We start from the raw sequence: 26,705 nt of genomic DNA, 5'->3' as shown, positions 1-26,705 counted from the left end.
TATGAGGCCGCCCGGCCCTCACTGCTGTATCGCTCCCTCGATCGGCTCCGAGTCGGGTACGGGCTGTATCTACGGCCCGATCCACTCCGATAACTCCGACCCGATCTGATGGACCCGGATTCATGGGAGGTCGATCGCGGACGTCCCGTAGGGGTCAGGGGCTTCTCTACCGGAACCGGGTCCTCCTGGGAAGAGGTCAAGACAGGAACCGGGTCAGGATCCTTACGCCTCTTTTCCGGTGGGTCGGAACCGAGCGCACCCGAAGGGGTCGGTAGTGGAGAGGAGAGTAACTGCTCCAGAACCGCCTTGTCCCTCTTGGAAGAGTGTTTTCTCTTCTTCTTCCTTTTGTCAGAGTCGGACGGAGCGGATGGTTCTCCAGCTGTCTCCGAAGCGACCGCACCCTGAGACGGTGGAGGCGTGGGTCTCGATACCGAGGGCGTTCGACTCCGGGACGCAGCTCGCTCCAAGGCTGGCGCAGCAGATGAAGTCGAGGGTGGTCGGCTCCGAGGGACCTTCGGAACCGATGGTGCTGGTTCCGACGCGCTCCGAACCGAAGAGGACGGGCGATCTCTCGGTCTCGACTCCGAATGACTCGGGGAAGGCAAGGTGCGAGGGGTCCTCGAGCTAACAGTTTCGATCGGTCGAGGAGTAGATCCGGGCGCAGCAGGTGGGGGTGCCTTCGCCGGAGGATCCACAACTGACATAGCACGTTGCCAAAGCGAAGCGTGCAAACGGTCCGCCCTCTCTGCCCTGGCCTTCGAAGTGAAAGCACGGCAATGCTTGCAGGCCTGGGTATTATGGGTTTCCCCGAGGCAATAAAGGCAATTAGAATGGCCGTCTGACCTGGTCATCTTTCGATTACAGGAGACGCATCGTTTGAAGAGAGCAGTATCCGACATCGCGAACGAGTAGAAGAGCCAAACCTCATCTATCGGCGGCGAAAAGGAAACTGAGGGTATGTGTGGGGCGCTCCGCCTTCTATAGTCCATTTAGGCGGGAAAATGGCCGCGCATGCGCGGTGGAAGGCGAGAGCGGCCCCTGGTGGGCTTGAGCTATAAAAACCTCCGATATCGGCAGGCCTGCGCGTGCGCAGTCCCCATGTGGGACTGCACAGGAAGACTATGGATGAATTGCTTGTTTCTCTGAATGAACTGCTAAACAAATTAAGGTGGCAATCTTAAACATGTACACAAAGGACTAAATCCCACTGAACTCAGTGAGATTTTCTCGGAAGTAAATTTAGGGTTCTATTATATTCTGAGTATGCTTAGAACCAAACAGCACAGAGTTCACCAAAGCTAGGTGGGCCACCTTTCTGATTTTTTGTTAAAACATCTCATTCCAGCACCTTCCCAGAGGCTCACAAAACCCAGACAAAGAAGTATAGTCAGCTCAAATGCATTAGCACACAGACAGACACTATGATGTGAGGAGGAGCTATGGCTCAGCAGTAGATAAGGTCCCAGGTTCAATCTCTGCCCTCTCCAGTTAGCAGGATCAGGTAGTAGGCAATGTAGATGACTTTGCCCCGAGACTCTGAAGAGACACTGCCAGTCAGGGTAGACCACAGTGACCCCTGACAGGCTCAGTAGAAGGCAGTTTTAAGTGCTCATGTGACTGCTTTGGATAGCACTAAAAGGCATGGCACATTTGAGACCGTTTAGGAGCTGGGACAGAGGGACAAACTATATATGACAGTGTTCCCAGGTCCAACCAGGAGATGCCACTATTTTAAGGTCTAATGCTGGCTATTTAAAAATACTGTGAGGGCCCTCTGCAGCACTACAGGATAAGCCATTCTGGTTCTATCCCTGTGCCTTTTTAACTGTTCCCTCTCCCGCAGCACAGGGCCAAGCTACAAGTGACGAATGACACTTGAACAGCAAGTGGATTGAGTGGAGGGCAAGTGAACAGGAAGGAATACACTTGCTGTTCAAGTGTCATTCGTCACTTGTAGCTTGGCCCTCAGACAGGCATGGGAGGAAAAAGAGCACCTCATTCCATGGTGGTGCAGCATTTTTAACTACTCAACACTTGGCTTTAAAATGGTGGTAGCACCCCCAGGTCAGACCTGGAGATGCCATCTTGTCTATTTCAGCCCTCAGTGAGAAAAAGTTGAAAATATACTACCTCTTGCTGCTGTCTCAACGGCTTTTCCTAACTAGGTTGCCCTCCCTTATTAATCCAGTTGCTGCACTGCTGAAAGAAATAGCTGCTGTAGAAATCCATGTACTTTGGTAGACTCCATTACCAGGATCTCCATTAATCTGCTGCTTTAATTGCCATTTCTTTCTTGAAGCCCCTTCTTGCTCTCTGGAGCCTATCCAAGAGATTCTATCTTCAGTCTTTGATCTGCATAATGACACCCTCCCTCTCTCTCTCTCTCCCATTTGTTGCCTCTCCTGATACCGCTGCTCCCTCACCCAGAAAGCAGTCTTCATTGTTCCCATCCATCTTAATCCCTCCGGCTATTTGCGTTCACCAAAACATGTCTCCTCCTTCTCTGATACTGTCTTCTTTCTAACAGGTGGTGCTGGTCACCTTTCTTCCCCTATATTCTGTTAATTTCAGTCCAAGTAATTCCTCGTTCCCCTTTATTCTTTTTATACAACTCTACTCCCCATGGCATCTCTACGCTGCTGTCCTAATACCCACTAGCTAATCACAATTCTTCTTATGATTTTCAATCAGTTTTCCAGTGAACGGATTAAAAATACATTTTTTCCCTCAATGGCTTACTCCACAGTGTTTTAAAGTTGTTGCATTTCTTCAGAAATTATGGTTTTAAAACAGTCAGTGAACCCAACACTAAGCTCCACAGGAAATTCAGAGTTCCCTCATGAACAAGAGTTTTCATTCACTTCGGTGTCAGAGACTATTCATGGAGGTGTCTCCATCCCTGATATGAATGGGGATTCCTTGCTCATGTGGGAGCCCCATGTGAGCATCAGCATTCCTACAAACACAGCATGAAGATACCAGAGAAATGGAAATGTTGTTAAAAACCTGTGGAGGTTGCTTCATAGGCATACTGTAAATTTGTACACAAACTTGCATATGGTTATTAAAACTCAGTTCAACTAAATGCCTCAAAACTATAGAAAGCTGATTTTTGTGAGTTTTGTGTTGAAATGTGCTATAGGTACAAAAAAAAACCCCTTTTCTGTAAAATAGTTAAGTTAGCAGCATGAAAGTGCTTCTCTGCTTTTTAAAAAAATCCAAATCCTGCATACTATATTGTAGCTCAGACAAAGGTCTGCAGAAGCTCCCAAACTTTTAAGATTCCAGTGAAATGTGCAGCTCCTGAGCATTTAATCCACATGCCCAAAAAAGTTCCTGAGCTTTGGAAGTCAGGAGTAGATATGGGCACAAACCAGAAAAAAGACGAACCATGGGGTTCGTGGGGTTTCCACGAACCATGAACCAGCATGGACCTGGCCCAGTTACGAACCAGTTAATGGTCCGTGGGGTTTAATGGTTCATGGGGGGGGCATTTAATCGTTTAACGGGCCCTTTCTTGCAGCTTGCAAGGGGCAGGACCCTTTAAACTATCAGCTGGCAGGTGGGGGAATTCCCCCCCCTGCTGCCTGCCGATAGTTTAAAGGGACCTACCACTGGCAAGCAGCAGGGCCCTTTAAACTCCCCAAACCCCAGCGCCTACCCCCAGCCCCTAACCCCCCCCAAGCCCCAGCCCCCCACTTACCTCCTCTCTGATGCTGGGGTAGTGGAGGCCTCCTTTGCTGCCCTGCAGGCCTGTGCAGCAGAGGAGAAGGCCAAAAATGGCCTTTCCACCCCTCAAATGGCAGCAGTGGCTGCCATTTGAGGGGTGGAAAGGCCATTTTCAGCTTCCTCTGTTGCCCTGCGCGCCCACAGGGCAGCAGAGGAGGCCAAAAAGGGCCCTCTCATCCCTCAAATGGCAGCTGTGGGTGGGAGGGCCTTTTTCCACCTCCAGCGGGCCTGCAGGGCAGCAGAGGAGGCCTCCACCACCCCAGCATCAGATGGAAAGTAAGTGGGGCGCTGGGGCTGGGGCTTGGGAGGAGGTTGAGGAGCTGGGGCTGGGGGTTGGGCCATTTAAAGGGCCCTGCTGCTTGCAAGCAGCAATTCCCTTTAAACTATCAGCTGGCAGTCGGCAAGGGGGGAATCCCCCCTGCCGCCTGCCAGCTGATAGTTTAAAGGGACCTGCCACTTGCAAGTGGCAGGAAAAGTTTAAATGGCCATTTCCCTCGGGGAAATGGCCATTTAAACTGGCCCTTTAATTCAAACCAAACAAACCCATAGTCTAGTCCATGGAAGTTTGTGGAAACGAGTTTCCACGAACCCTGGTTCGTGAACCCCGAACCAGGATGGTTCTTGGGATTTTTTGGTTCGTATTTAGGTTTGTGCCATCTCTAGTCAGGAGCTATACAATTTCTAACCTGGTTTGACCAACCTCTAAAAATCTCCTCAAGCAAACTGAGCTAAAGCTTAGGAACAGTCCCTTTATATCATTTTTGGACCCCCCCCCCTTTGCCCAGCACATGAGACTCTAAGTGGAGATAAGGACAGGACTTTCACCAGTCTCATGGACTTACACAGAGTATATAAAGGGTTTCCTACTTAATCCTTAAACTCAAGCTGTTTGGAAAGCTTCCTGGAGTTCTTTCAAACATGTAGAGGGATTGTAAAGCTTGGTGGGGGCGGGCGTGTTCTTACATACATCGTATCTAGGACTTAAGTGAAAAATGATGAAACTTTGATGGCACAATTAAAAAGACATGAGAAAAATGAAATGATTCGGACAATAATGAAAGAAACAGCAGTGGCAGTGGGGGTGAAGACAGCTGCTAGAGATGTTTATGGGCCAAACTACAAGTGACGAATGACACAGGTTGGACACTTGTCAGCTTCCCTCAAGTTTTGATGGGAAATGTAGGCAGCTTGGCAGAATGTTGGACAAGTGACAGTTGAAAAGTCCATTGGACAGCAGTCGGAGAGCCAAGCTGCAAGACCAGGATGCCTACATTTCCCATCCAAACTTGAGGGAAGCTGAAAAGTGTCCAACTAGTGTCATTTGTCACTTGTAGCTTGGCCCGCAGTTAGGATCTCTATGCTCAAGTGTATAATATGTAAATAAACCTGTTTAGCTCCTTCACAATTTGCTGAAATCAGTACTTAGGGGACCTGGAAGATCTTCCTAAGTTCTACAATGCCCCCTTTCTGTACTCTAAATTGGTACTGTCTAGGAACAGTTTTTCTATGATCTGACTTTTGGCTTAGACTGGCTGTCATGTCTTCAGCACCTAGCCTAATAATTAATTCTTTCTAAGTTCAAGGAGTATTTAATAACCTATTCTTGTGGATTGGGAAATGAGAGTGTCATGCATGACATGTATCACAGAAACCCAAATAGAATTATATAAGGAACACTGTGCTCCAGGTACAGTACAATGTACTGTACAATTGCCCTCCCAATCTTAAGAAAACAATGCCCAAAGCTTCAGGCAGATCTTAACTAGATCTTACACTTGACATTAATTGTGTCTCTTTGCCGTAAACTGAAAGGCATAGTTCTGAATGCATGTGTTTACATTTCTCTTACAAGAAAAACGTCATCCTCGGTTTGTATTCTAAACTTCACCGTGACATCCAGATGTATAGCAGAGAAAATAAGGCCAAACAGCTACTGTAACTATGGAGTTAAAAATAAACCTAGTTACTTGACAGAGTCATTCTGTTGAGCACGTGCTTGATGCTTTCCTCCCTGTATGGAAAGTGTATCAAGAGATTATTGCATATTTCCTTTGTTTGTTAGCAATTCTTGAACACTGGAAGAAGCAAAAACACATTAAAAAAACAACTGAAAAGTTATTGTAATGTTTCCAGACTATATTATTATACAAGTTATAACATGAACAGAGGTAACTGATAAAGTCCTGAATTTTCATCCTTGCTTCATGTTTATTAAAAAATATGGTCAAGAAGTATCATTTTTGCATTTGGAAATAACCGTGTGATAATAACGCAGGGCACAATCTAGCTAAAGTCAAGCATTTACCAATCCATTTACTGGTGGCCACCTGCTTGTCTTCCCTCCTTCAAAAAAGAGGGCAGGCAGGACAAGCCATTGTATCCCAAGCCATCGGGAAGCCAGAGGGAGGGAATGCGACAGAGCCGGCAGCTGCACTTTGAGATGCCCTGCCTGTTGTGAAGGCAGATGGGAGGGAGCAGAGTAGAGCTGATGGCTTTCTGCTCTTCCTCTCACCCTCTCTCCTTCACAGGGGGTATAAGAACACTTCATCTGTATGCCACTCTTCTAATCAAATTACTGCCCTCTCAGAGCAGAGAACAGTCAGTGGTGTTAGCCCCACAATGCAGCTAGGAAGCTGAGGCTTAGAGGCGTGGCTTACCCAAGGCCACCTGGTGAGTTCATGGCAGTAGTGGGAGTCGAACCAGCAAAGTGCTGCATTGCAGTCCAACTACTCAGCCACTACATTACACCAGGATGGTGGACGGGGTGAGCAGGGTGACCTGGTCAGTGGAACTGGAGCTGGCTGTGCCACTCTGGGCAGCTGCTTGGCCCTGCTTTGTCTTCTGGCACCATAGGCAGATCTGCCTAGATTAGTCTAATGGGCAGGCATCTCTTGCCCCATTGCTTGTTTTGTTTCTTTACCATTTTCTTATATCCTTTTCAAGAAACAAGAACGGCTTGATAGTTTAATTCTAGATGTCACTTTTGGCCTTTGGCAAGTTGCTTTTGCTTCCTCTGATTGAGAGCTGCTCTTTGGCTATACCATTACATGTTCAGGAAAGGTGTATCTGCATGGCTGCAAACCTGAAGGCTGGTTTAATATTATTTTGTTATGTTGTTGTTTTATGCTTTCAGCTTTGCAGCACTGTAAGTCAATAGGCTTCTTTTGGTTATAGCCATTTTTGTTGCTGTTTTATACAAAGAATATAGGAGGAATTAGGCCAGAAATTGAAGCAGAGGTGTTTTTGTAATTTGTTTGCACTGTCTAAATTTTCCCCAGATCGTTGAGAGTTCTGTAAATAAAAAGTTCCTGATTAATATGAAGTGTCTTATCTTTGTTGTGTAATTGTCACAATACAATAGCTGGATAACAACTCGCTGAGTTGGTTCTCCTCGCTACACTCTGGGTAGACAAGGCCAGGGCATGCCCAGAGGTGTGAGCCAAAGGGCAAGTGCGAAAGGACTAGACCTGGGCAAAAGACCAGCTAAAGGCAGAAGACTTGCTTGACCAGTGGAAGCCTCCCCTCCCTTTCCTCTGGTTTATTTTTCTGTGTATTGTTAGCAGCTTTAGCACACACACATACACACACACAAGTACAGCAGAAGATACGTCAAATAAAGCAATTGTATTGGGTACGTGCCAATCTGTGTTTATATATCAGCTGATTGCCAATGTACATCCATACTACACGCTAGCATAGTCACTGATGCAACTGTAGTGTTGACATGGGATTAACAGGACCAAACTTCTAAGTTGACTAAAGTCAATAGGCTTTGCAGGGTACAACTCTGTTTAGGATTGTACTGTTTGTACAGCATTAACATCAGCATCAAATTGTGTGGCAGAGCACCTTGCAACATTTAGAGCCATTAATCTTCCCTGACATTAATAATACAGAAAAGGTTTCATATTTTTATATAACTGTTGATATTTTATATCCTTATAAATCTCCTTTGTTTGCTAGTATCTTCTGATCCCCTAACATGCATTGTCTCTCCATTCCTTCCACGTCACTACAGTTGGTAAGAAGATATATAAGAATGCCGATTTTGGAAGGATTGGTTACCTTAAAAATCCAGCTGCAAAGGATGCATTTGTAAACCCTATTTTATCTTAGGAAATTTATATTCAAACATCCTGTTATTAACATAACAGCAGCTCACAAGAGTATAATAAGAAAAACAAAACAGTAAAAATTGATAAAACCAAAAAGTCTAAAAATAATAACAGAACATCATAAAAATAACAACAGTCAGTATTAAACCAACATAAAACAGTGGCCGGAGGGTAGGAGGAGAAACCAAAATCACAGAGAACACTGAAACACAAAAAACAAACTGGACAGAAAAACTCTCAAACGTACTCCAGAACAAGTAAGAGATTCCTATCTCACAAGGTGGTACAGAACATACAGTCAGTAACATTTTACTTTGTTCGCCTGTAGGATAGCTATTGTGCACTTTATAAATAATGGAGTGTGATCCAACCAGCTTTTCCACTGATGAAAAAGGGAGGAAGGGTTCCCTTTGACCACTTTAAAAGGTTATGCTGGGGATCATGGGCTTTGCATGGATAGAAGCCATGTGAGACAGGAGTTGTAGTGAAGGGACTTTGGCAGGACTGAGTGGAAAAGCTGGTTGGATCCACCCCAATATTTATCATTATTACTACTAGCAGCTCTAAAGTCTGATAAAGAGTCATTTTTAATATCAACTTCTATCGGCTCACAGAGTACTAAAATTTTCTTGCACTACATATGGTTCTTAAAATCAATAAAAGCAAATGCATTGCACACCTAATTCCTTAGTGTACAGCTCTGACCCTTGAAAGTTCACACCCTGGAAATCTAGTTGGTCTCTAGTTGGTGCTACTGAACCCGAACCTTGCTCTTCTACTACAGACAAACACGGTTACCCACCTGAAACTAGAAATGCTTTATGTACTGAAAAGATGACCCTAAATACACGATGACCCCCGCCCCGCTAAAAAGAGAGACCAATACTAAACAGAATTATAATCTTCTAAATCCATTGAAATCAATGGGCTTAGAATGCTGTAACTTTCCTTAGGAATGCATGGTAAACCACTCCCACTCCAGCGCCTTCACAATGCTTTCTGTAGGCTAGGAAGTCACATTTTTCCAGCGGAAGGTGTTATATTTCCAATCCAGCAGGCATTTAAAATTAACTACTTGTCCTATCCTTCCCTATCTCAAATGTTCACAAACTTATAACCACTATAGCTAATATGCTAAACTGCTGCAAACTCACCTGCTTTTTGAGTCTCTTTCCCGGGGCAAAAAAATTAGTGCAAATACTAGGCAACTCTGTCTGGCATGACGTGCAAAGGAAGAAGCAAAAGCTGATGTAGAGTACTATTCAGAGCCAGAAACATGTGTCAGTTGAGAAACAAATCCTACCCCCCTCTCAATGTTCCAACCACTTCTTACCACTTGTCTTGATGGTAGAGAGTGACATCAAGTCATAGCTAACTTATGGTGACCCCTGGTGGGGGTTTTATGGCAAGAGACGAACAGAGGTGATTTGCCATTGCCTGACTCCACAACCCTGGTCTTTGTTGGAGGTTTCCCATCAAATTACTAACCAAGGCCAACCTGTCGAGCTTCTGAGATCTGACAAGATCAGGCTCTCCTGGACTATCCAGGTCAGGATACTCGTCTTATCAAGTTCCAAAATGGCCACCCACACCTGTGCAGTTGTTTTGGCACTTGAAATGGTACTGTGGGAGGACAAGAGAACCATGCTGCTTTGTGGCATTTTAAAATCACTTTAATAATGGTGGTGGCATCCTCAGGGTGGCCATGAGGATGCTGTCATGTCTAGCTTGGCCCTCAGTCTTCCTGTTTCTCCTCACAGCTAGGGCACATGGTCAGAAGCAAAGGCTGTCTGTCTTGCCCTCTGTGCTGTTTTCTTCTCCTTAAACTGCCCAATAGAGCTGCCATTGGTTCCATTCATGAAATCATGATTCTTGAGCAGCTACGTGTAAGTTTTACAACTGAGCCAATACTGGGTCCTTGGGGTAGTTTAAGGAGGAGTCAAAGCACACAGGGAAAGGCATCGGTTTCTTCTGCCTGACACCTAAGAAGAAAAGGGCTAGTGCATCTGGGAGGTACCCCCACTGACCATCTGATTCAAAGTCCTCGTGTCAACACCCAGCAAATATGAAGATCTTGTAACATGCAAAGAAGATACATCAACACTTTGCCGATGTAATCTTGTAGATTTGGGCAGTTTCAGGGACATGTCCAGGAAAGAGTGGGGCTTCACTTTTTCATTATAGTGTCATTTGTAAGTTAGCAAGGACAGGAGAAAGGGTTGCTTGCTTAACAGCCCAGCAACCGTCAAAGGCAGGGGTGGGCAAATTGCGGCCCGCGGGCCACATGTGGCCCGCTACAGAGTTTTTTGTGGCCCGCCAAGACAGTCAGAAAAATCCTCCTTGAACTGAGATTTCCTTCCCGTGTGCGACCGAAGATTCGTCTCGTATTTTCCACTAGGAAAATATTCAAATAAATCGAATAAAACTACCACTATTTTATTTAATTTATATTTATTGATTTTTATGATACAATTTATACCTTTTCTGAAATGCAAAGTTAACTAATGAATGCAATCATTTTAAAAGGTGCGGCCCTCCGCTAACCTCCGCTCCCACAAAGTGGCCCCCGAGCCAAAACAATTGCCCACCCCTGGTCAAAGGCATATTTAGCAGAACAGCAAAGTTCCTCTTACTGGCCATCTGCTATGACGGCAGTCATCTGAAAAAAGGGGGAAGTAAATGCAGCTTTTTAAAACTACTTTTTGTTTTTTGTTACTTTCTATTTTAATTTCTTTTTAAAAATTTTGATACTGTAGTCTGACCCTGGTATTCCAGCATAAAAGCCAAATTGAAGAATGTTCAATCTGTCACTGACTAATTTCACTCAGAACTGTTGCAAGTTTTCTTCAACAGTTCTCTATTGCTTTACAGTAACCGGTAACTCATTTGCTTTAGTAATTAGCATAAGTATCATACCTGTGGAGGATTGATTTTTTTGTTATTCTAGTAAAGTTAATACTTTAAAAACATTTGACCAATACTAAGCAGTCTGGTCAATTGATCAAATCTTTTTTGATCTGTCAAATGGTCAGCACAACCAAGTATAGATGGTATTTCTGGCAACATCTCTAAAATAGCAATGAATAGTCAGAGAACACTAGTTTCCTGCTTAAACACAGAGAGGGTAATAAAATAAGTTCATATGCCAAACCCAGACAAGCCTTTCACTTCCTTTCTGCTTGTTAACTTTCCATGGGAAAAGAGATATTTGTTTGTTTTTAAATAAACTGCATACTAGAAATTGTAGAAGGCAATATTTCTGGAAAGTTACTCTTGGAAACATGGTTCTCTTCCCACAGATCAGAATAGGATTTGCTTAACTAGATTGCAAATTTGGCCAAGTTAGATCACATGCTGTAGTTGTATTGCAGTTAAGATAAAAGCCCCTTTCAGACATTCAATGTGGTGAGCAGGATTACAGAAGCAGACCCTGACACAGCCTGCAAATAGAGAGTCTGCTGTCTGGACTGCACCTACATAGGAACACCAGTCATATGCTCAGCACCTGTGTAGACAAATCAAACGTGTATAGGTCAGGGGCAAGACCTGCTGCTGCAGTCCTTTCCCCTTCCAATGTGCATTCAAGGTAGCTACAGTCAGGGCTTTTTTTCAGGGGGAACGCGGGGGAACGGAGTTCCAGAACCTCTTGAAAATGGTCACATGGCTGGTGGCCCCGCCCCCTGATCTCCAGACAGAGGGGAGTTTAGATTGCCCTCGGGCAATCTAAACTCCCTTGTCTGGAGATCAGGGGGCGGGGCCACCAGCCATGTGACCATTTTCTCTGAGGGCAACCCACTGAGTTCCACCACCTCTTTCCCCAGAAAAAAGCCCTCTTTACAGTGATGTCTGAAAGGGCATCCACTGCAATCCACCGGCTAGATTGTTGAACAAAGACTTCAGAGGCCAGCACTGCACCCCCTGCTCACCCATGACCAAGCCATATTTTTCTCATTCCGTTCACTACATATTAAATAAGGAATATTAACAATGAACCTTCTGCTAGGATATAGGACCTTTTTTAAAAAAAGAAGTTTAGGACTGCCTGGAAGTATTTGCGAACCTGACAGAAGAAACCCTAAGCTTTCAGAACTCCTTTTCAAACACAAGAAAGGATCTTGCTGCCACATCTTTTTAACCTCAACAGGGAACAAAGAACTGCCAGCTTTTTCCATTATGAAAAGGTACGTTTTACTTCAACTCTTTAACATTTGTACCAAATCTTTATCTCCACAATGGTTTGTAAGAGGATGCTTTTGTCATCATTCTTTGTTGAAAAGGAGGCCCTCAGATTGGGCCTAAATGCTCCCAAACATTGGCACCAAGGACTAAAATATCACGGCATCAATGAGCACCACACAGCGGAAGACTCTGCTCCATCTCTTTCCAGAGGCAGCTCTCAAGGAGCCTGCAGTTGAGGCTTGTCCTCTAGATCCTAGGCCAACTGCATGCCAACTCAGGAACCAGTCCATGAGCCCACCTGGATCTGCCTCCACCCAGCAGGAGCAGCAGAGGCAGTAAGTTTGTGCTCAGTTAGCTGAAAACAGACACAGTGCCAGGTTAGAAGCCTATGTGCCAGCAGCCCATGTACCAGCCAGGGAACCAGACTAGACTTAGTTCTCTGCAGGATTCTGGCCCAATCAAGATGTCACCAACAGAGTTCCAGAAACTTCCTCCAGAACTGGGGTTGCTTTTCCTCAGTCTCTTTAAGCTGAGGGCAAGAGTAATGCTAGATCAGCTGGTTCATAAGGGTCACAGCCATCATGTGCCTTCTCCTAGGCTACAGAACTTGCCGAGTGTGGGTTACATTCTGGCTCTCAAGGAGACAGATGGACCAGGAAACCTGAGGTCAGCAAGGATGGACGGATGGACAGAGCATGACTAAATAGCTCTGTTTGGAGCTGTTTTCTAATTTTCTAGTATTTGATATTAACTATGAGGATGTATTCAAATCTTTATGGAAATTCTAGCCTCTAACTAAAGAAGTATTAACAGCAGGAAATGTGTTGTGATTTTCTTAATATGCTGATTGGAAAACAGCCTGGGGCAGCAATCTTTGAAATACTTTCATCTGCAGCTGTACTTGGTTCCTCATAAAGTTTGTGGCAGTACAGCAGAAAGTTTTTTCTTATATATGTACGTGGGAGGTTTCCTTTGAAAACTGGTTCCAAGTAAACCAATACATTAAAAAATGATGTGACTGATGTCTGCTTCATGCTTTTATGAAAACAGGATGTGCTGACTAGATTAATGTATAGAAATCCAGTAAATCTGTATTGTAAGACTTATCTCCAACATTCTCTTTAGAAAACGCACCTCCACTGGCAGAATATATCATACAAACTCTGGGCCTACAAGGAGTCATCAGGAAGAAGGGAGTAAACCATTTGCAAATATCTTCCCCATACCACAATCTACGGCTCCATATACTCTCAGGTCCTAGACGTTTTCTTCCAATTAAATCTGGTTTTCTTTAGCTTTCTCTAGATTTTTTTTAGCTTTCTTTCCTCTTGCCTTTTTGGATTTGATAATTCCGGCAAGAGATAGGCAGCACAAGCTACAGTGATATAGTTCAGGTTATTGTGGCACAGTCAGATAAAAGATCAAGTGCTGAACTGTCCCTTCGAGCTTTGGGAATAAGGTGAGAGCTATGCACACAGATACATCACAACAACGAATCCTGCAGAAGTTTAGGCTACAGACCACCCACCCCACAACAATCATCTTGACTTCGGCTAAGGGATGGAAAGTAGCTTGCCAGCCTTATGGGCATTCCTAGCTCAAAAAATGTATTCAATTAAGAAAATGATAGTTATTAAGTCCTCAGCAGGAAAGGTTTCAACATATGATCAGCAGTACAATCCTAATAGGTACGTCCTTCTAAACACCTTAACTGTAACCGATACTGCAAAAAAATAGAACTTAAAGAATTCTTAATGTCGGCAGGATGGTATCAAATAAAAGCAGGGCTTTTTTTCAGCAGGAACGCGGTGGAACGGAGTTCTGGAACCTCTTGAAAATGGTCACATGGCTGGTGGCCCCGCCCCCTGATCTCCAGACAGAAGGGACTTGAGATTGCCCTCCACGCCACTCAGCAGCGCGGAGGTCAATCTAAACTCCCCTCTGTCTGGAGATCGGGTGCGGAGCCACCAGCCATGTGACCATTTTCTCCGAGGGCAACTCACTGAGTTCCACCACCTCTTTTCCCAGAAAAAAGCCCTGCATAAAAGTAATCTCCATATCATATTTTTATTATTAAAAATGTTATGGAACAACTCTAGAGAGCAAACTTGGGCATCTCAGTAACTTTACTGAAGGGTCTAAATACTATTTCCAAATGATAAGTCAAGCCAAGCTGGTTTCTGCTGATCTTTGTTTATACTACTCTTTATATATGCCATTAAAAATAGACTAACACAGTGCTGGCTGTGTCACTACTGAACTTTCCTGCTATTTAGCATCAATAACAGTCAGGAGAAGAGCGGCTAATATTAGAATATGTTAAATCTTCTGACATATAATGTTGACATCTTATCTGAATAATGTATTTCCTATCTGCTGTGAAATCCTTTACAATGAATTTTTAATTTAAAGAGGAAGACCTCATTGGTAAGAATGCTCTCAGGAGAGCAATTGCAAAAGAGAATAGATACAATCTATTTGTGGAAAAAGAAAGTGCTACAAATGTTCAAAGAAATAAATGTATTCAGGTTTTGAGGGGCATGTTGTGTACCAGGCTGTCATGAATAATTAACTATGTCAAGAAGCCATATCTCCTTGTAATTAATTTTTTCCTGTATGTGTATGAATGTACCACTTTAAACACATCCTATTAAAAATATTTTCAAGGCTGTAACTGCACGGCAGTCATTGTTTCAGCTGGGCTTTTTGCCACTATTGTATTTAAGTTGCCATGAGGTTCAATGGATACCACCATAAATCCATTATGAAAATGGTCAACTTGATTCAGATAACTATACAGGAGCTTTTCTGAAAATTCAGTCCCCTAACCCAATACTATACCTGAATTTTTTTAAAAAATACATACCATTTTTAATTTAAAACCAAAACAAAATATGTTACATATAATTAAACCTGGCTCTCATCAGGTTGAACACCTAACCATCACCACTGAACTCCTTGACACCAGGTGGCTCAGCCTCCACATATAGGGAAAGAGCAGAGCAAGGTACAATATATCCACGCACAACAATCCACCACATTTCTCTAGAGGCCTTGGAGTATATAAATCTTCCCCCACATTCCACTCGTTAGGAAGACAGAATTATATTAGCAACTACAATAAATGCTGAAACTGAGAACAGGACCCAAATTTTATGTGGCTGACATACAGAGCAAGCCACAGTCAAGGCTTCTCTAGATAAGAAGACAGGTACAATTACATGGGGCAAAGGAAGACAGGGCTCTTGCATCAATGGTAATTTGTAGCAGAGAAAAATGGAGCACGCACAACTTTTTCTCACCCAGGTATAATTTCCACTTGCCAAAAATTTTTCGTTTGCACAGTGTTTGAGTTCAGGCTCACCTATTTCCATCAGCCAAAGGCAGTAAGGGGGTGGGGGATAAATAGCAAATGCCAAATGAAGCAAACCAGTTGACCAGCTTTCATCTTAACAAGCATAAAAATAACTGATAACATGGGGCTAAACTAGGGTTCCCAGTTCCCTGCTGGGATACAAAAACAGAGACCCCTCCAAATGAAACTAGAACAAAAAGTGGGAACCCACAATTGGAGAGAAAATATAAATAACCCAATAGAAATTTTTTGTAAAGAATTTAATGTATAGTAAAGTGGCTAGTTCTCATAATAAGTTAAAGAAGTTAACAAGTATGAATAAATATATTATAAATACTATACCTATAAACAAGATGTAAACAACAACAGGGTAGTTTTGTATAGCTGCCAGGCAAAAACACTCAAAGTTTAGTTTAGTTTATTCAGGCTCAGGGCGGGGTACAACAATCACAAAATACAATTTCAAAAACCATCATTTGAAGAACCAGTCAAAGCTGCACAGTGCCAGAAATGCAGTCTAGACATACTTGAGAGTGACATAGTTTTTTCTTTTTTCTTTTTATAGGTGCAGTTGGAGAAATGATGAGAGAAGACCATCCAAAGGGTAAGTATCACAAAGGTCAAAAGTAATAAACTGCTTATCTCTTTTTTCTCTTTAGGTGACACCGCCAAGAAGCCAAAGTGCCCAACGGGGCAGAAACCCCTCCGCCCTACACAAGGCCGGCTGTATATCTTGATGTTTCATCAGTTGGACTTCCTCAGAGGCAGTTTTGGGCTCACCTAATAGAACACTTCATAAAGCATGGAATTCTCAAACAGTCCAATGGTTCTCTCTTGTGGCAGATACCGAAGGCCCAATCCATCCCAAATTGGGCTGCTGCGGAGCGTGGGAGCACTCTTGCGTTCTGCAGCAGCCTGATTCGGCCCCAAATCAGGCCAGATTCAGGCTGGATCAGACTGCTGCAGAGTATGGGCGCGCTGCTGCACTCCACAGCAGCCTGATACAGGCTGAACTGGCCGAAATCCAGCCTGATTCGAGCCCAATCTGGCCCAATTTGTCCCTCTGCTAAGCACAGGAGCGCTCCTGGGGGTGGCTGAGACCCGCGTGCTGATGACATCACTTCCCAGAAATGACATCATTGTGCAAGCCGGGAGCATGCATGCACACAGCGCACATGCAAGGAAGAAGGGGGGGAAGTAAGTGCCTCCCACTGGGAGGACAGGGGGGCCTGGCAACACTAGGCTGAACAAAAGCAACATGGGATTTTGACAACACTAAAGCATAGGGTACCAAATGAGTTGTGTGATTCTTAATAGCAGGGAAAAAAGTCAACCTTTGGAAGGTCACACCAGTTTTCTTTGACCAACAACACTTGGAGGAGAAACTTATTCCTAATTGTCAAAGGAATAGGACATTTTTTTTAAAAAAGTGAAAGAGATAATGAATTTCTTCTGGATTAAAGAAGCAGAATTGAGCAGCGTGAAAGGTATTACCAAATGTGCCACACAAATCAACAGTTGGAATCCAGCTAAGCCTTAACAGAAAAAAACGCCTCTTCATAGAGGACAGCAGTTGAATTGACCAAGACAATCGTCTAGTCAATGCTAGTATTTAAACATAGTGTATCATGTAGCAATCTTCTTGTATATAGTACCTCTGTTCTCCTTGGCATTACTGATGGCTCCATTAGTAGGTCAAACACAGGCCACATCTGCCTGCTTCTTAGGCAGGGTGTGTTGCTCATCTCATTTCAAAAGATTCAGCAAATGTTGTAAACATTCAGTTAGTGGGGGAAAATTACCATGATAACAAAATTAAGCAAAATGGGAATCTGTCCAGGGAACTGACTTTCTGTATAAAGTATATCGGTCTATTTATAGAATTTAGAATGCATGGCTATTTTTGCCATTTCTCTAGACTGTGAGTGAGTGTCCTCAAATGAGTATTATCTTCTGAAACTTCACTTAAATGTATCATTTATGTAAACTGTGCATTAAGGTTCTAAATACACAATTGTTTCTTAAACAAGAAAATTAATTAAAAGAATGTTACTTGGAAAGAACACTTACATTTCTTTTGTAAAAATACTAATACATTCTACAGACAAGGTACATTTTATCTGGCAGGATCTCTGAAAAATTAAAAGGTTGGGTTTTAAAACAGACCCTTGACATGCAGAAGTCACATAGTTCTCTTGCTAAATTATGCTCTAATAGAAGGTGCATGCCTTTCGTATAAGCCTCATCAACCTCAAAAGTCTGCACAGAAATAGTACTTGGGAAACAACATTCACAAATCATGCCGATTGATACGTCATCATAACATAGAATTAGTATTTTTAAATGATTACAGCGATCCACCTCTACAAACTCCTTCTGCTTGTGCTTCCATAGGATCCGCCTCTTGCTTTTCTTAAGTGAACTGCTATAACGAAATGCAAGTGACTTCATAAATGGATTTAACTGCCATGTTGATGTGTTCTAGATGAAAATTATCCACCACTATTAATGATGGATACAAGCCATGCATTTTGGTGTAAGAGATCATGACGACACACAGTAAAACTATAAGCAAATATTCTACTCTCCTTGACAATGCAAGGGAATCCCTAGGAATATTTCTTCCAGCTACATAACCTCTAAGCTAAGATTCCATTCCTGTTTGCAGGTATATAAGCCTGGGCATAGGGTTGCCAGCCTCCAGGTAGTGGCTGGAGATCTCCCAGAATTACAACTGGTCTCCAGGCCACAGAGATCAGTTCACCGGGATAAAATGGCTACTTTGAGTGGTGGACTCTATGGGACTATGCCTTGCCAAGTTTCTTTCCCTCCCCAAACCCCACTTTCTCCAGGTTTCACTCCCCAGATCTCCAGGAATTTCTTAACTTGGAGCTGGCAAGCCATGGCCAGAGGCACAAACCTTTTGATACAAACCAAAGGACTTTTGTGGCTTGGGGTCATGACAAAACCAGCTTAGTGGATCCAAGACCAGCTGAGGATGTAACTGATTGTATCGTTTTTCTGTTTGTTCATTTAAATTGCATTTTTGTAAGCCATTCCTGACCCCATTGAGAAGAAATGCAGGGTGGAAAAAACCCTAAATGAATTTTTTTAAAAAACCTCCTCTCAGTGCTTGAGAGTGTCAAATTGAGCAGTATTCAGTTAGAATTCAGTTACAGCAGAGTGAGAAGCGGCAGACAATTACAAGCAAAAACGCAAGATTCCAGCAGAGCACCGTGAGTTTTAGGTGAGAACTGCAACAATAATAAAAGATCATTAATCAAAAGGCTCAGGCTAATTTTATTCTTTGCCTTTATCTCTTAATATCGGGAATCTGCTTTTCCATTCCTTTATGTTATTCATTTCCTCATAAGGGAGATGAAGAAAAATCTCAACACTAAATACATGCCAAATAGAATTAAAGTCAAAAAGCCCCCAATCATTCAAGTTATGGAATCTCTTTCTTTGACCTTTGATTTGCTTCTTAATGTGTAAATAAATTAGAAGGTTAATCAAGTTCAGGGGTTGTTATCCAGGATAACTTATCATGTAAACAGGATCTTAGTGGCAAAATTCATGTTTTGATAGACCAAGCTACGCAAGACTCTGCACGGAAGAACCTACAGCTGGAGAACGTTTCAAAGAAAGAGGAAAATGGAAATCCCAACAGGTCTCTCCTGACAAAGAGAGTCGTTCTGCCAATTTGTACGCTGACATACTTATGATTCGAGTCTGTCCCAAGCTTAGCTCTAGGACAGCTACAGTAAAATGAATTTTAAAAATTGCAGGCTGTAATTCATATTCTGTCTGATTATAAAATTTTAGTGGAATCTAATAAATACTAACTTCATACCATTTTCTTTTAATTTATAGTATTATATTTTGAAAAAAATCAAACCCTATGTTGCCTCTGAGTGCTTGAGAGACAAAGCAAAGTTTTCCCTCCTGTCTCCATAGTCAGTTGTCAACTGCACATTGCTGAGGTATGTAAGAAAACACAATTTGCTGTGTTAGCATACATTGGACAAACTAAATATTCTGCAAAAGCAAAGGAAGAAAAGAAGCCTAAATTCACAGTATCTCACAAAACCATTCCAGATAGGTAGTAGAATTGTAGCAAAAATAAACAGGAGCCTTGCAGCATCTAAAAAATTAACATTTTACTGCAACATAAACTTTCATGGACTAGAAGTCCATGAAATCTTATGATGAAATAAAATGTTGTTAGTTGTACCACAAAACTCCTGCTTCCAAAATCATTAGTATTATTCTGGTTTTCTAGACTAAAGGAGAAAAGTGGGCATATAAATATTTTCAATAAAAATGCTACACTAAAAAGATGCCAAGAGATATGCTTCCATTAGATAAATCCCGCTATGAATTACTCCTTTACTTGCTTAAGGAGTACAAAAACATTGTTCTGCTCAATTTTTACTACTATCATACCTTCACTGAAACCAGATTAGTTGGTTGTGTTTTACCTATTCCTCATGAGAAAACATCACAACTTTTAGTAAATACACTATCACAAAATTGATAAAATAAGCTGGTAACAGGGTCAGTTACTTTAAGCACTTGGTGCATGACCTCCAACTGCAGACACAACTGAGCTGCTTCCAGTCTGGGTAAGGCACTGAAACTGTCATCCAAAGCCAACTACAAGCTTTGCTTAACACTCAGAAAGGGCAATTATTGATTCTGTGACAATTTTCTTTAGCTGTTGATAATTTCACTGCAGTTACCAATATTGATGAATGTGAATTGTTGAGGACATGTCTACACAGATTATTCATTCATTCATGCCTCACTGAAGGAGGACATGGAACCAAACACATCTGTAGATGTTTTGTATGCTACTAATTTATATACAATGCCCCCCCACCCCCAGTCAAATAGCATGCTACTTCCAACTTTCCCTTTTTGGCACATTTATTCTGTCTTTTCAAGGACATGAACACAATCCATTTTCTAGACCTCTGCTAGCCTAGACTTTTCTCTTGCCATGGAACTTTTTGGGAACAGTCAGTACATTTCAGATAGAGATGAACAGTATAAATTGTACCATACTGATCTTGCCACATACTTAATCAGTGAAATGAAGTGGCTTCAGAAGTGAAATGAATTTCCATATATGAAAACAGACAGAAGATATACTAATTTTCCTTTACAACAGAACAATTCTATCTGTAATGGAAAAATTTGGGGGGGGGGTAAAATTAAAGATTAAGCTCCTTAGAGTGAGTCATTTGTCCCTTGCATATAATCAACTTTTCCAGAAGAAATAATTACTTGATTAGAATAAAATGGCAACTGTGGCATTGAACAGATGACTTGTTGGTAAGCAAAACAAAAGGAAGATAATTTCATAGTCATGTTCTTAATATATTTCAGGGAAAATATGCGAGAACACTGTCAATCAAGTTTAGAGATTTCACCATTTATGGAGACCAACGTTTCCACATTCATGTAGCCAGCCAGTTGTTGTTATTTAAATCATTTAAAAACAGGAGAATGACATATTCTAATTTTAAAATCCAGATCATCTTGATAAAACCTAAATTTCTCAAGGAAAAGAAAATGAATACTTGTGATCAGTAATAGAACAATGTTTCAGAGTCATTCACATCTCTTGCTGTAAGCAGTTCCTCTTTTGGACCCCATTCTGGTTGGTGGGTAAAAAGTAACCAACAGGGAAGACTTGACATCAGCATGGAGTATTGGTTTGAGTATCAGACAAGGATTTGTGAATCCCAGGTTTCAATCCCCAGTCTATCACAAAAACTTGCTGAATGACCTTGAACCAGTCATTCTCTGTCAGCCTAACCTACCTCACAGGGTTGTTGTTGTGAGGATAAAATAGAGGAAGAAATGTAATAATGTGTAAGTTGCTTTAGATCCTCATTGGAGAGAAAATATCTAAATAAATTAATAGCTAATTGGAATTATAAAAACATCATTTAGGACCGACCAGTGCCAGCGCACCTTGAAAGAAACTGAGTAGCTGTCTCTCAACTCTATTTATTCCTGAATTGCTACTTTCTATTACAATTTGATTTCTTCTCTATCGGACAAAATGACCTTAGCTGACCCAGTGCAGTATGTGCGCGGGTGTGCATTTATAGACGACTAAGAACAATTGTTCAGAGTTTTAGAATGCAGTGTCATCAGTATGTAGGTTTCATTTTAAAATTATGTATGAATTGTTTAAAATCTGTATTTTTACTGTTGCATTTGTTAACAGAATTGAGAAATTCTTATGAGTTTACCCACCATGTAGACAATGGGTGATAAATCAATGATGTGTAATATATTATACAGAGTATGTATGTATCAACTCAATTTATTGACACTATTTTGAATTGTTATTTTAAATACTCTTGAAATTATAAGTTACAACATACAGAAGTAGCAAAAAGCTACTACATTTCTTATAATAATGTCACAGAAAAATATCTCTGGGATCATTTAAATCCTTCTTGGATACTAAAGAAAGGGGTCAGGTTGGACTAACTATTAAGAAATTTTGTTCCAAGGAAGTATCTTGAATCAGTTTAAGTGGCCAGTTAGGCTGTACAGCTTCTTTTTGTATACTGATTTATTTTTACATCATAAATGATACTTCCCTCTTAATGTCAATTTAATAGCGTTTTTATGTGTTTTATGTGCATTCTTATGTGAGTTTTCATGGAGGTTTTGAGGGGGACACCAGTTAGAATAAATTTTCATGGGAGAACTAGAATGAGGTAAGTTAGTGTAGCTGAAGGGACCTCTTTTCATTTACCTTAGAGAAGTAAATTAGCTTTAATTCAAAAGTAATGTCAGGCCTGGCACAGCTCAATTTATTAAGGAAACCAAGATATATATCAGAGATCTGTCAGTCCCTGGCAGAGACCAAATCCAGGCATGCTAATTCATCATCACTACAACTCCCATCAGAAAAGTAAAAGCAACAATGTTAGAAATTTCAACTTAGAAATATACAGTTTACTTTTTGAAAAACCCAAATGCCTCTTCGGTGGGGTGTTCATGCACAAGATGTTCAACACATGTTCTCCTGACCAGGCCACGTTCAACTAGGCTTTGAGTGCTTCGCTTTTGGCCAGTCAGATCCCATTCCTTTCTGAGGAGCTACTACACACTGTTGTGCTCATTTTGATCGCCACACACTTGGCTCCTTTACTTTTAGCTTCCTCAAAGGAGAAACTGAATTGCTGTGGGCAGAGCATCCGTAAGGGAGACAGGTAGCCTCCCTACACACACATCCTTTTAAGCCCCTTAACTGTCATTTTTCCCCTCAGCATAGCACGAATGCTGTGAGCACTGGGGCTCACATGTTAAGAAAGAAGAGGGTGGGGGGTCAGTGGAGGACCACACAATTGTGGAGGGCCACACAACTGACATAGCCTTAGCGCTTCTGCAACAGTGAAGTGGATCACATGGGGGGGGGGGAGAATGTGGAGGGACAAGGACAGCAGTGAGCCACACAGGGCCAAGGCATGCAGACACCATTCCAGGTCATCTCCACCCCATTCACTGCTGCTTCCACAGTAGGGGTAACTTTTCTCACCCAAATGAGGAAACTTAGTTAACTCTCCCTCACTCCTAAAAATTAATTCATGTATTTTGGAGACCCTTCATGTTTAATGTTATACATGTTTACTGTTTAATGGTATACATGGTTAATGTTATCTTTGAATATTTGTCTCAAATTAACTTTGCAATGGTTTATTTACTTACTTCATTTATATTCCCCACATTTCTCCACAGTGGGGGCTCTAAGAGGTTTATGTCACTCTCCTCTCCTCCATTTGGTTCTCATAGCAATTCTGTGAGCTAGGTTAAGAGTGTGTGAATGACCCAAGGTCACCAAGCAAGCTTCCATGACAGTGTGAGGATTTGAACTTGGGTCTCCTAGGTCCTAGTCTGAAACTCTAACCATTTCACCCCACTGTTTCTCATAGCAACCATCCAAACTTTTGTTCTGATTTCCCTGAAATGGTATTTACTGGCTGAAAGAGACCCATGTTGTTCATGAAAGTAAAATGCCTTCCACCATTATCAGCTAATTTACAACCCACTGGTCAGGACATCACTGGCACTCAGGTGGGTCATAGAAGGTATGCAGTTGTAGCAAAAGAGATGTGGCTTAGGAAGCAAAGTGATTCTAAGAGGCTATATAAAAATGCAGTTGGGAGCATTGTACACATTTCATCTATGTAGGAAAGGAAAGAGGATTACAGCGCACACACTATTTTACTGATTTTAAAACTACATCACTGAAAACATGTAAGGTATAGTAATATGGCAGCTCAAAGAACAAAAATGATAAAACCAGGATAATATTGCATATAAAATGCAATTATGAAGATGTACATAGATGATCACTGTATCTATGGTATAAAGCTAAGAATGAGGCCTCTTGGTATAGGTTAGAATTAAATCCAAACCCACCAGGTCCACTAGACTGCTGTGTTAACAGCAATGTCCATGTTCCCTTGACTCTCTGTGAACTACTGTATTGTTTTTCATAGGATGCTTCATTCCATTTCAAAATGTATTGCTCTTTATATAAATTACATAGATAAGAATACACTGTAATATTTGGGGTTTCTCGATCTGGACTCGACAATTAAAAGGGAGAGGTGAAAGTTGTATGCCACTTTGGATCCCCATTGGAAAGTGGGGTATAAATGAAGTGAGTATAAATAAAAGTACAAAAGGCATTGCTCAATAATGTTATCCCTCTTCAACTCATGGTAGCAGGATTGTTTTCACTATAGTTTTTATGTATTCTTATGAGTGATTCTGGAATTGTATTCTGTTTAGTTCTAAGTAGAATACTCAAGTAGTGTTGTTCTTCATACTTGGCAATTAATTAATATAGACTATAGAGCTGTAATCTTGTGTATATGGTGCAATGTGAGTAAGAATTCTTCTGCCATAATGTGCATTATTGTTGTTGTTATTGCAAACCCACCAGCATGGCATTTCCACCCAAACTCTTCCATATCATACATAACAACAATAACAACAACAACATTCAATTTTTATACCACCTCTCAGGACAACTTAACACCAACTCAGAGCGGTTTACAAAGTGTGTTATTTTTATTCTCATGACAATCACCCTGTGAAGTGGGTGGGGCTGAGAGAGCTCAGAAGAGCTGTGTCTGACCCAAGGTCACCTAGCGGCTTCAAGTGGAGGAGTGTGGAATCAAATCCAGTTTTCCAGATTACAGTCCTGCCGCTCTTAACCAAGTAGGCGCTCATGTTTTGTTAGAAGGAAGAACTTACATTTGCAAGCCCTCCAAAAGAGTAGCTGTTTTACACTGCAATCATAGAGTTAAACCTCTTTAAATCCACTGGGTTAAAAAGTGTTTTGAACTACACATTACCCTGCTGCATTAACAACAAACATGGTCTTGTAGCTCCTTAAAAACCAATTGCATATGAAGAAATGGACTCCAGAACATTATTTATTTAATTATTTACTTTATTTACCCCATCTTTTTCCACAATGAGGACCAAAACTGGCTTCCATTGTTCTCCTCCTCTCTCGTTTATCCCCACAACAACCCTGTGAGGTAGAGTAGGCTGAGAATGTGTGATTGGCCCAAGGTCACCCAGTAAGCTTCCATGGCAGAGCAGGGATTCGAACCTGTTCTCCCAGATACTAATACAATGCTCTAACTGCTACACCACTGATATGAAGAAGCACATGAAGGCTTGGGCCTAAAATGTTGGTAGTCTGGAAAGCACCACAAAGCTCGTTTCTTTTTACACATTGGCAAGAATGCACATTTGATTAAAGTCGGCTCTTGGGCTTGACTTCCCTCCCCACCAATTATTCACCAAACGACCCCAGAAAGGGGGTCGTTTGCTTTCCGTGTCGCATCTGGAAGCGGAGGCCTGCCAGCGCATCCCTCTCGGGGCTCTCTGGTTCTCTGCGCGGAACCGGGGCGGGGAGGGCAGGGGTTCAAGCGCCCGCTCTCCGCCGAGAAGCGCGGCCACGGCTCTCCTCCGCTGGGATCCTCTGGTTTCCCACCAGCTGCACAGCCCAGCAGCGGACGGAGCCGGCTGGCCTCCTCCCTTCCCACGCGCGGGGAGAGGGCAGCCGCCCCGCTCGCCTTCGGGGCGTGAGAACCAGCGGCGGCTGCGTCAGAGCCGGCCGGGAAAGAGTCCCCCCGGCGGAAGGAGCCCGCGCGGTGGCCAAGGGCGGTCGACGGCTGCCGGGGCGGCGGTGACTTACTTGATGTCCTCCCAGACCTCGGGGCCGTAATTGCGGATCACCAGCAGCTCCAGGGCGTGATTGACGAAGCCATACTGCAAAGAGAGAAGAGCGGTGGGTGCCTGAGGGGCTGCTTGCCAGGCGGCGGCGGGAGGCACGGAGCCAGAACGCGGCGCCGCCCGCCTGCTCACCTGCGCCAGGTGGTCCTGCCGCCCACGGGGCCGGGAGGGGCCGCCTTCACGCAGGGGCCAGGCCGGCCAGGGGCTCTCCTGCGGCGGGTTGAGCCCCGCACCCTCCCCTCAGGAGCTCCCCCCGGCCGCCCCCGAGCCCGCCTCCGGCTCTTACCGCGCATCCTTCCCCGGCATCTTCCCCACCCTCCCGCCGTGGCTCACGCTAAAACCTTCTCCCGCCCGCCGCCCTCTTCGGCGTGGCCTTGCTGCTCACCATCGCGCCTGCCTTCCCGCCTGCGCGGGGACCCCGTTTCCAGCGGCGGCTCGGAGCAAAAGCTGCAGAAGGACGAGCGGCGGCAGCGGAATCTCGCGCCCGCCGCCCCCGCGGTCCCCACTGATTGTCACCGGCGCGCGGCCAATCCTCCACGCGGGCGAGCGGGCGGCCTCCAATCAGAGGCAGGGGAGGGGCTTGGGGTGCCCAGGATGCTGCCGAGCGGGGAGGGGGCCAGCCATCGCGAAGGGGGGAGGACGGGCTGGACGCTGGGGAGGGGCGGGAGGCAGCGCGGCCGGCGGGGCGGGGGGCCGTGGCCCGGGTGTGCTCCGGCAGGTGTCCGGCTCTGGCGCCCGCTTCGCTGCTTGCTGCCCTTTGGGGGATGCGGAGACTCACCTTGCTTGGGAAGGCTGCGAGAGACGCGCGGCCGGCGCATTCCCAGAGACTCTGCCGCTGAAGTAGACACAGGTGGGCCCGCGGTTGATCTGCGGCCACCATCGCCCTCGGTGCAGTCCGACGGAGAATCACCCCCTTCAGTCTACTGAAGACAATGCGTTTAGGAGGGGCAACAGCGTTGAGGATTGCGCTAAAATACGCTCATCGGTAGCCTTTATTTAGAATTTAAAAAAACATACTCTTCATTTTGCTTTGCAAAGGC

General features: G+C 43.4%; 1 protein-coding gene across 1 annotated transcript in view; it reads right to left on the bottom strand.

The window, feature by feature from the left end:
- The window catches only part of GUCY1B1 (guanylate cyclase 1 soluble subunit beta 1), a 70,903-nt gene extending 44,779 nt beyond the window's left edge, over positions 1–26,124 (bottom strand). Inside the window, exons 1-2 of the mRNA XM_054990080.1 lie at positions 26,051–26,124; positions 25,628–25,701 (exon numbers count right to left, since the gene is read on the bottom strand). Of these exons, the coding sequence (XP_054846055.1) occupies positions 25,628–25,701; positions 26,051–26,053 (77 nt within the window). The 5' untranslated portion in view covers positions 26,054–26,124. The remainder of the gene's footprint in view (positions 1–25,627; positions 25,702–26,050) is intronic.
- Positions 26,125–26,705: the final 581 nt, after the last annotated feature.

This window comes from Eublepharis macularius, chromosome 10 (assembly GCF_028583425.1).
Source record: "Eublepharis macularius isolate TG4126 chromosome 10, MPM_Emac_v1.0, whole genome shotgun sequence".
Taxonomy (NCBI): Eukaryota; Metazoa; Chordata; class Lepidosauria; order Squamata; family Eublepharidae; genus Eublepharis; species Eublepharis macularius.
This window is presented reverse-complemented; position numbering and strand designations above follow the sequence as displayed.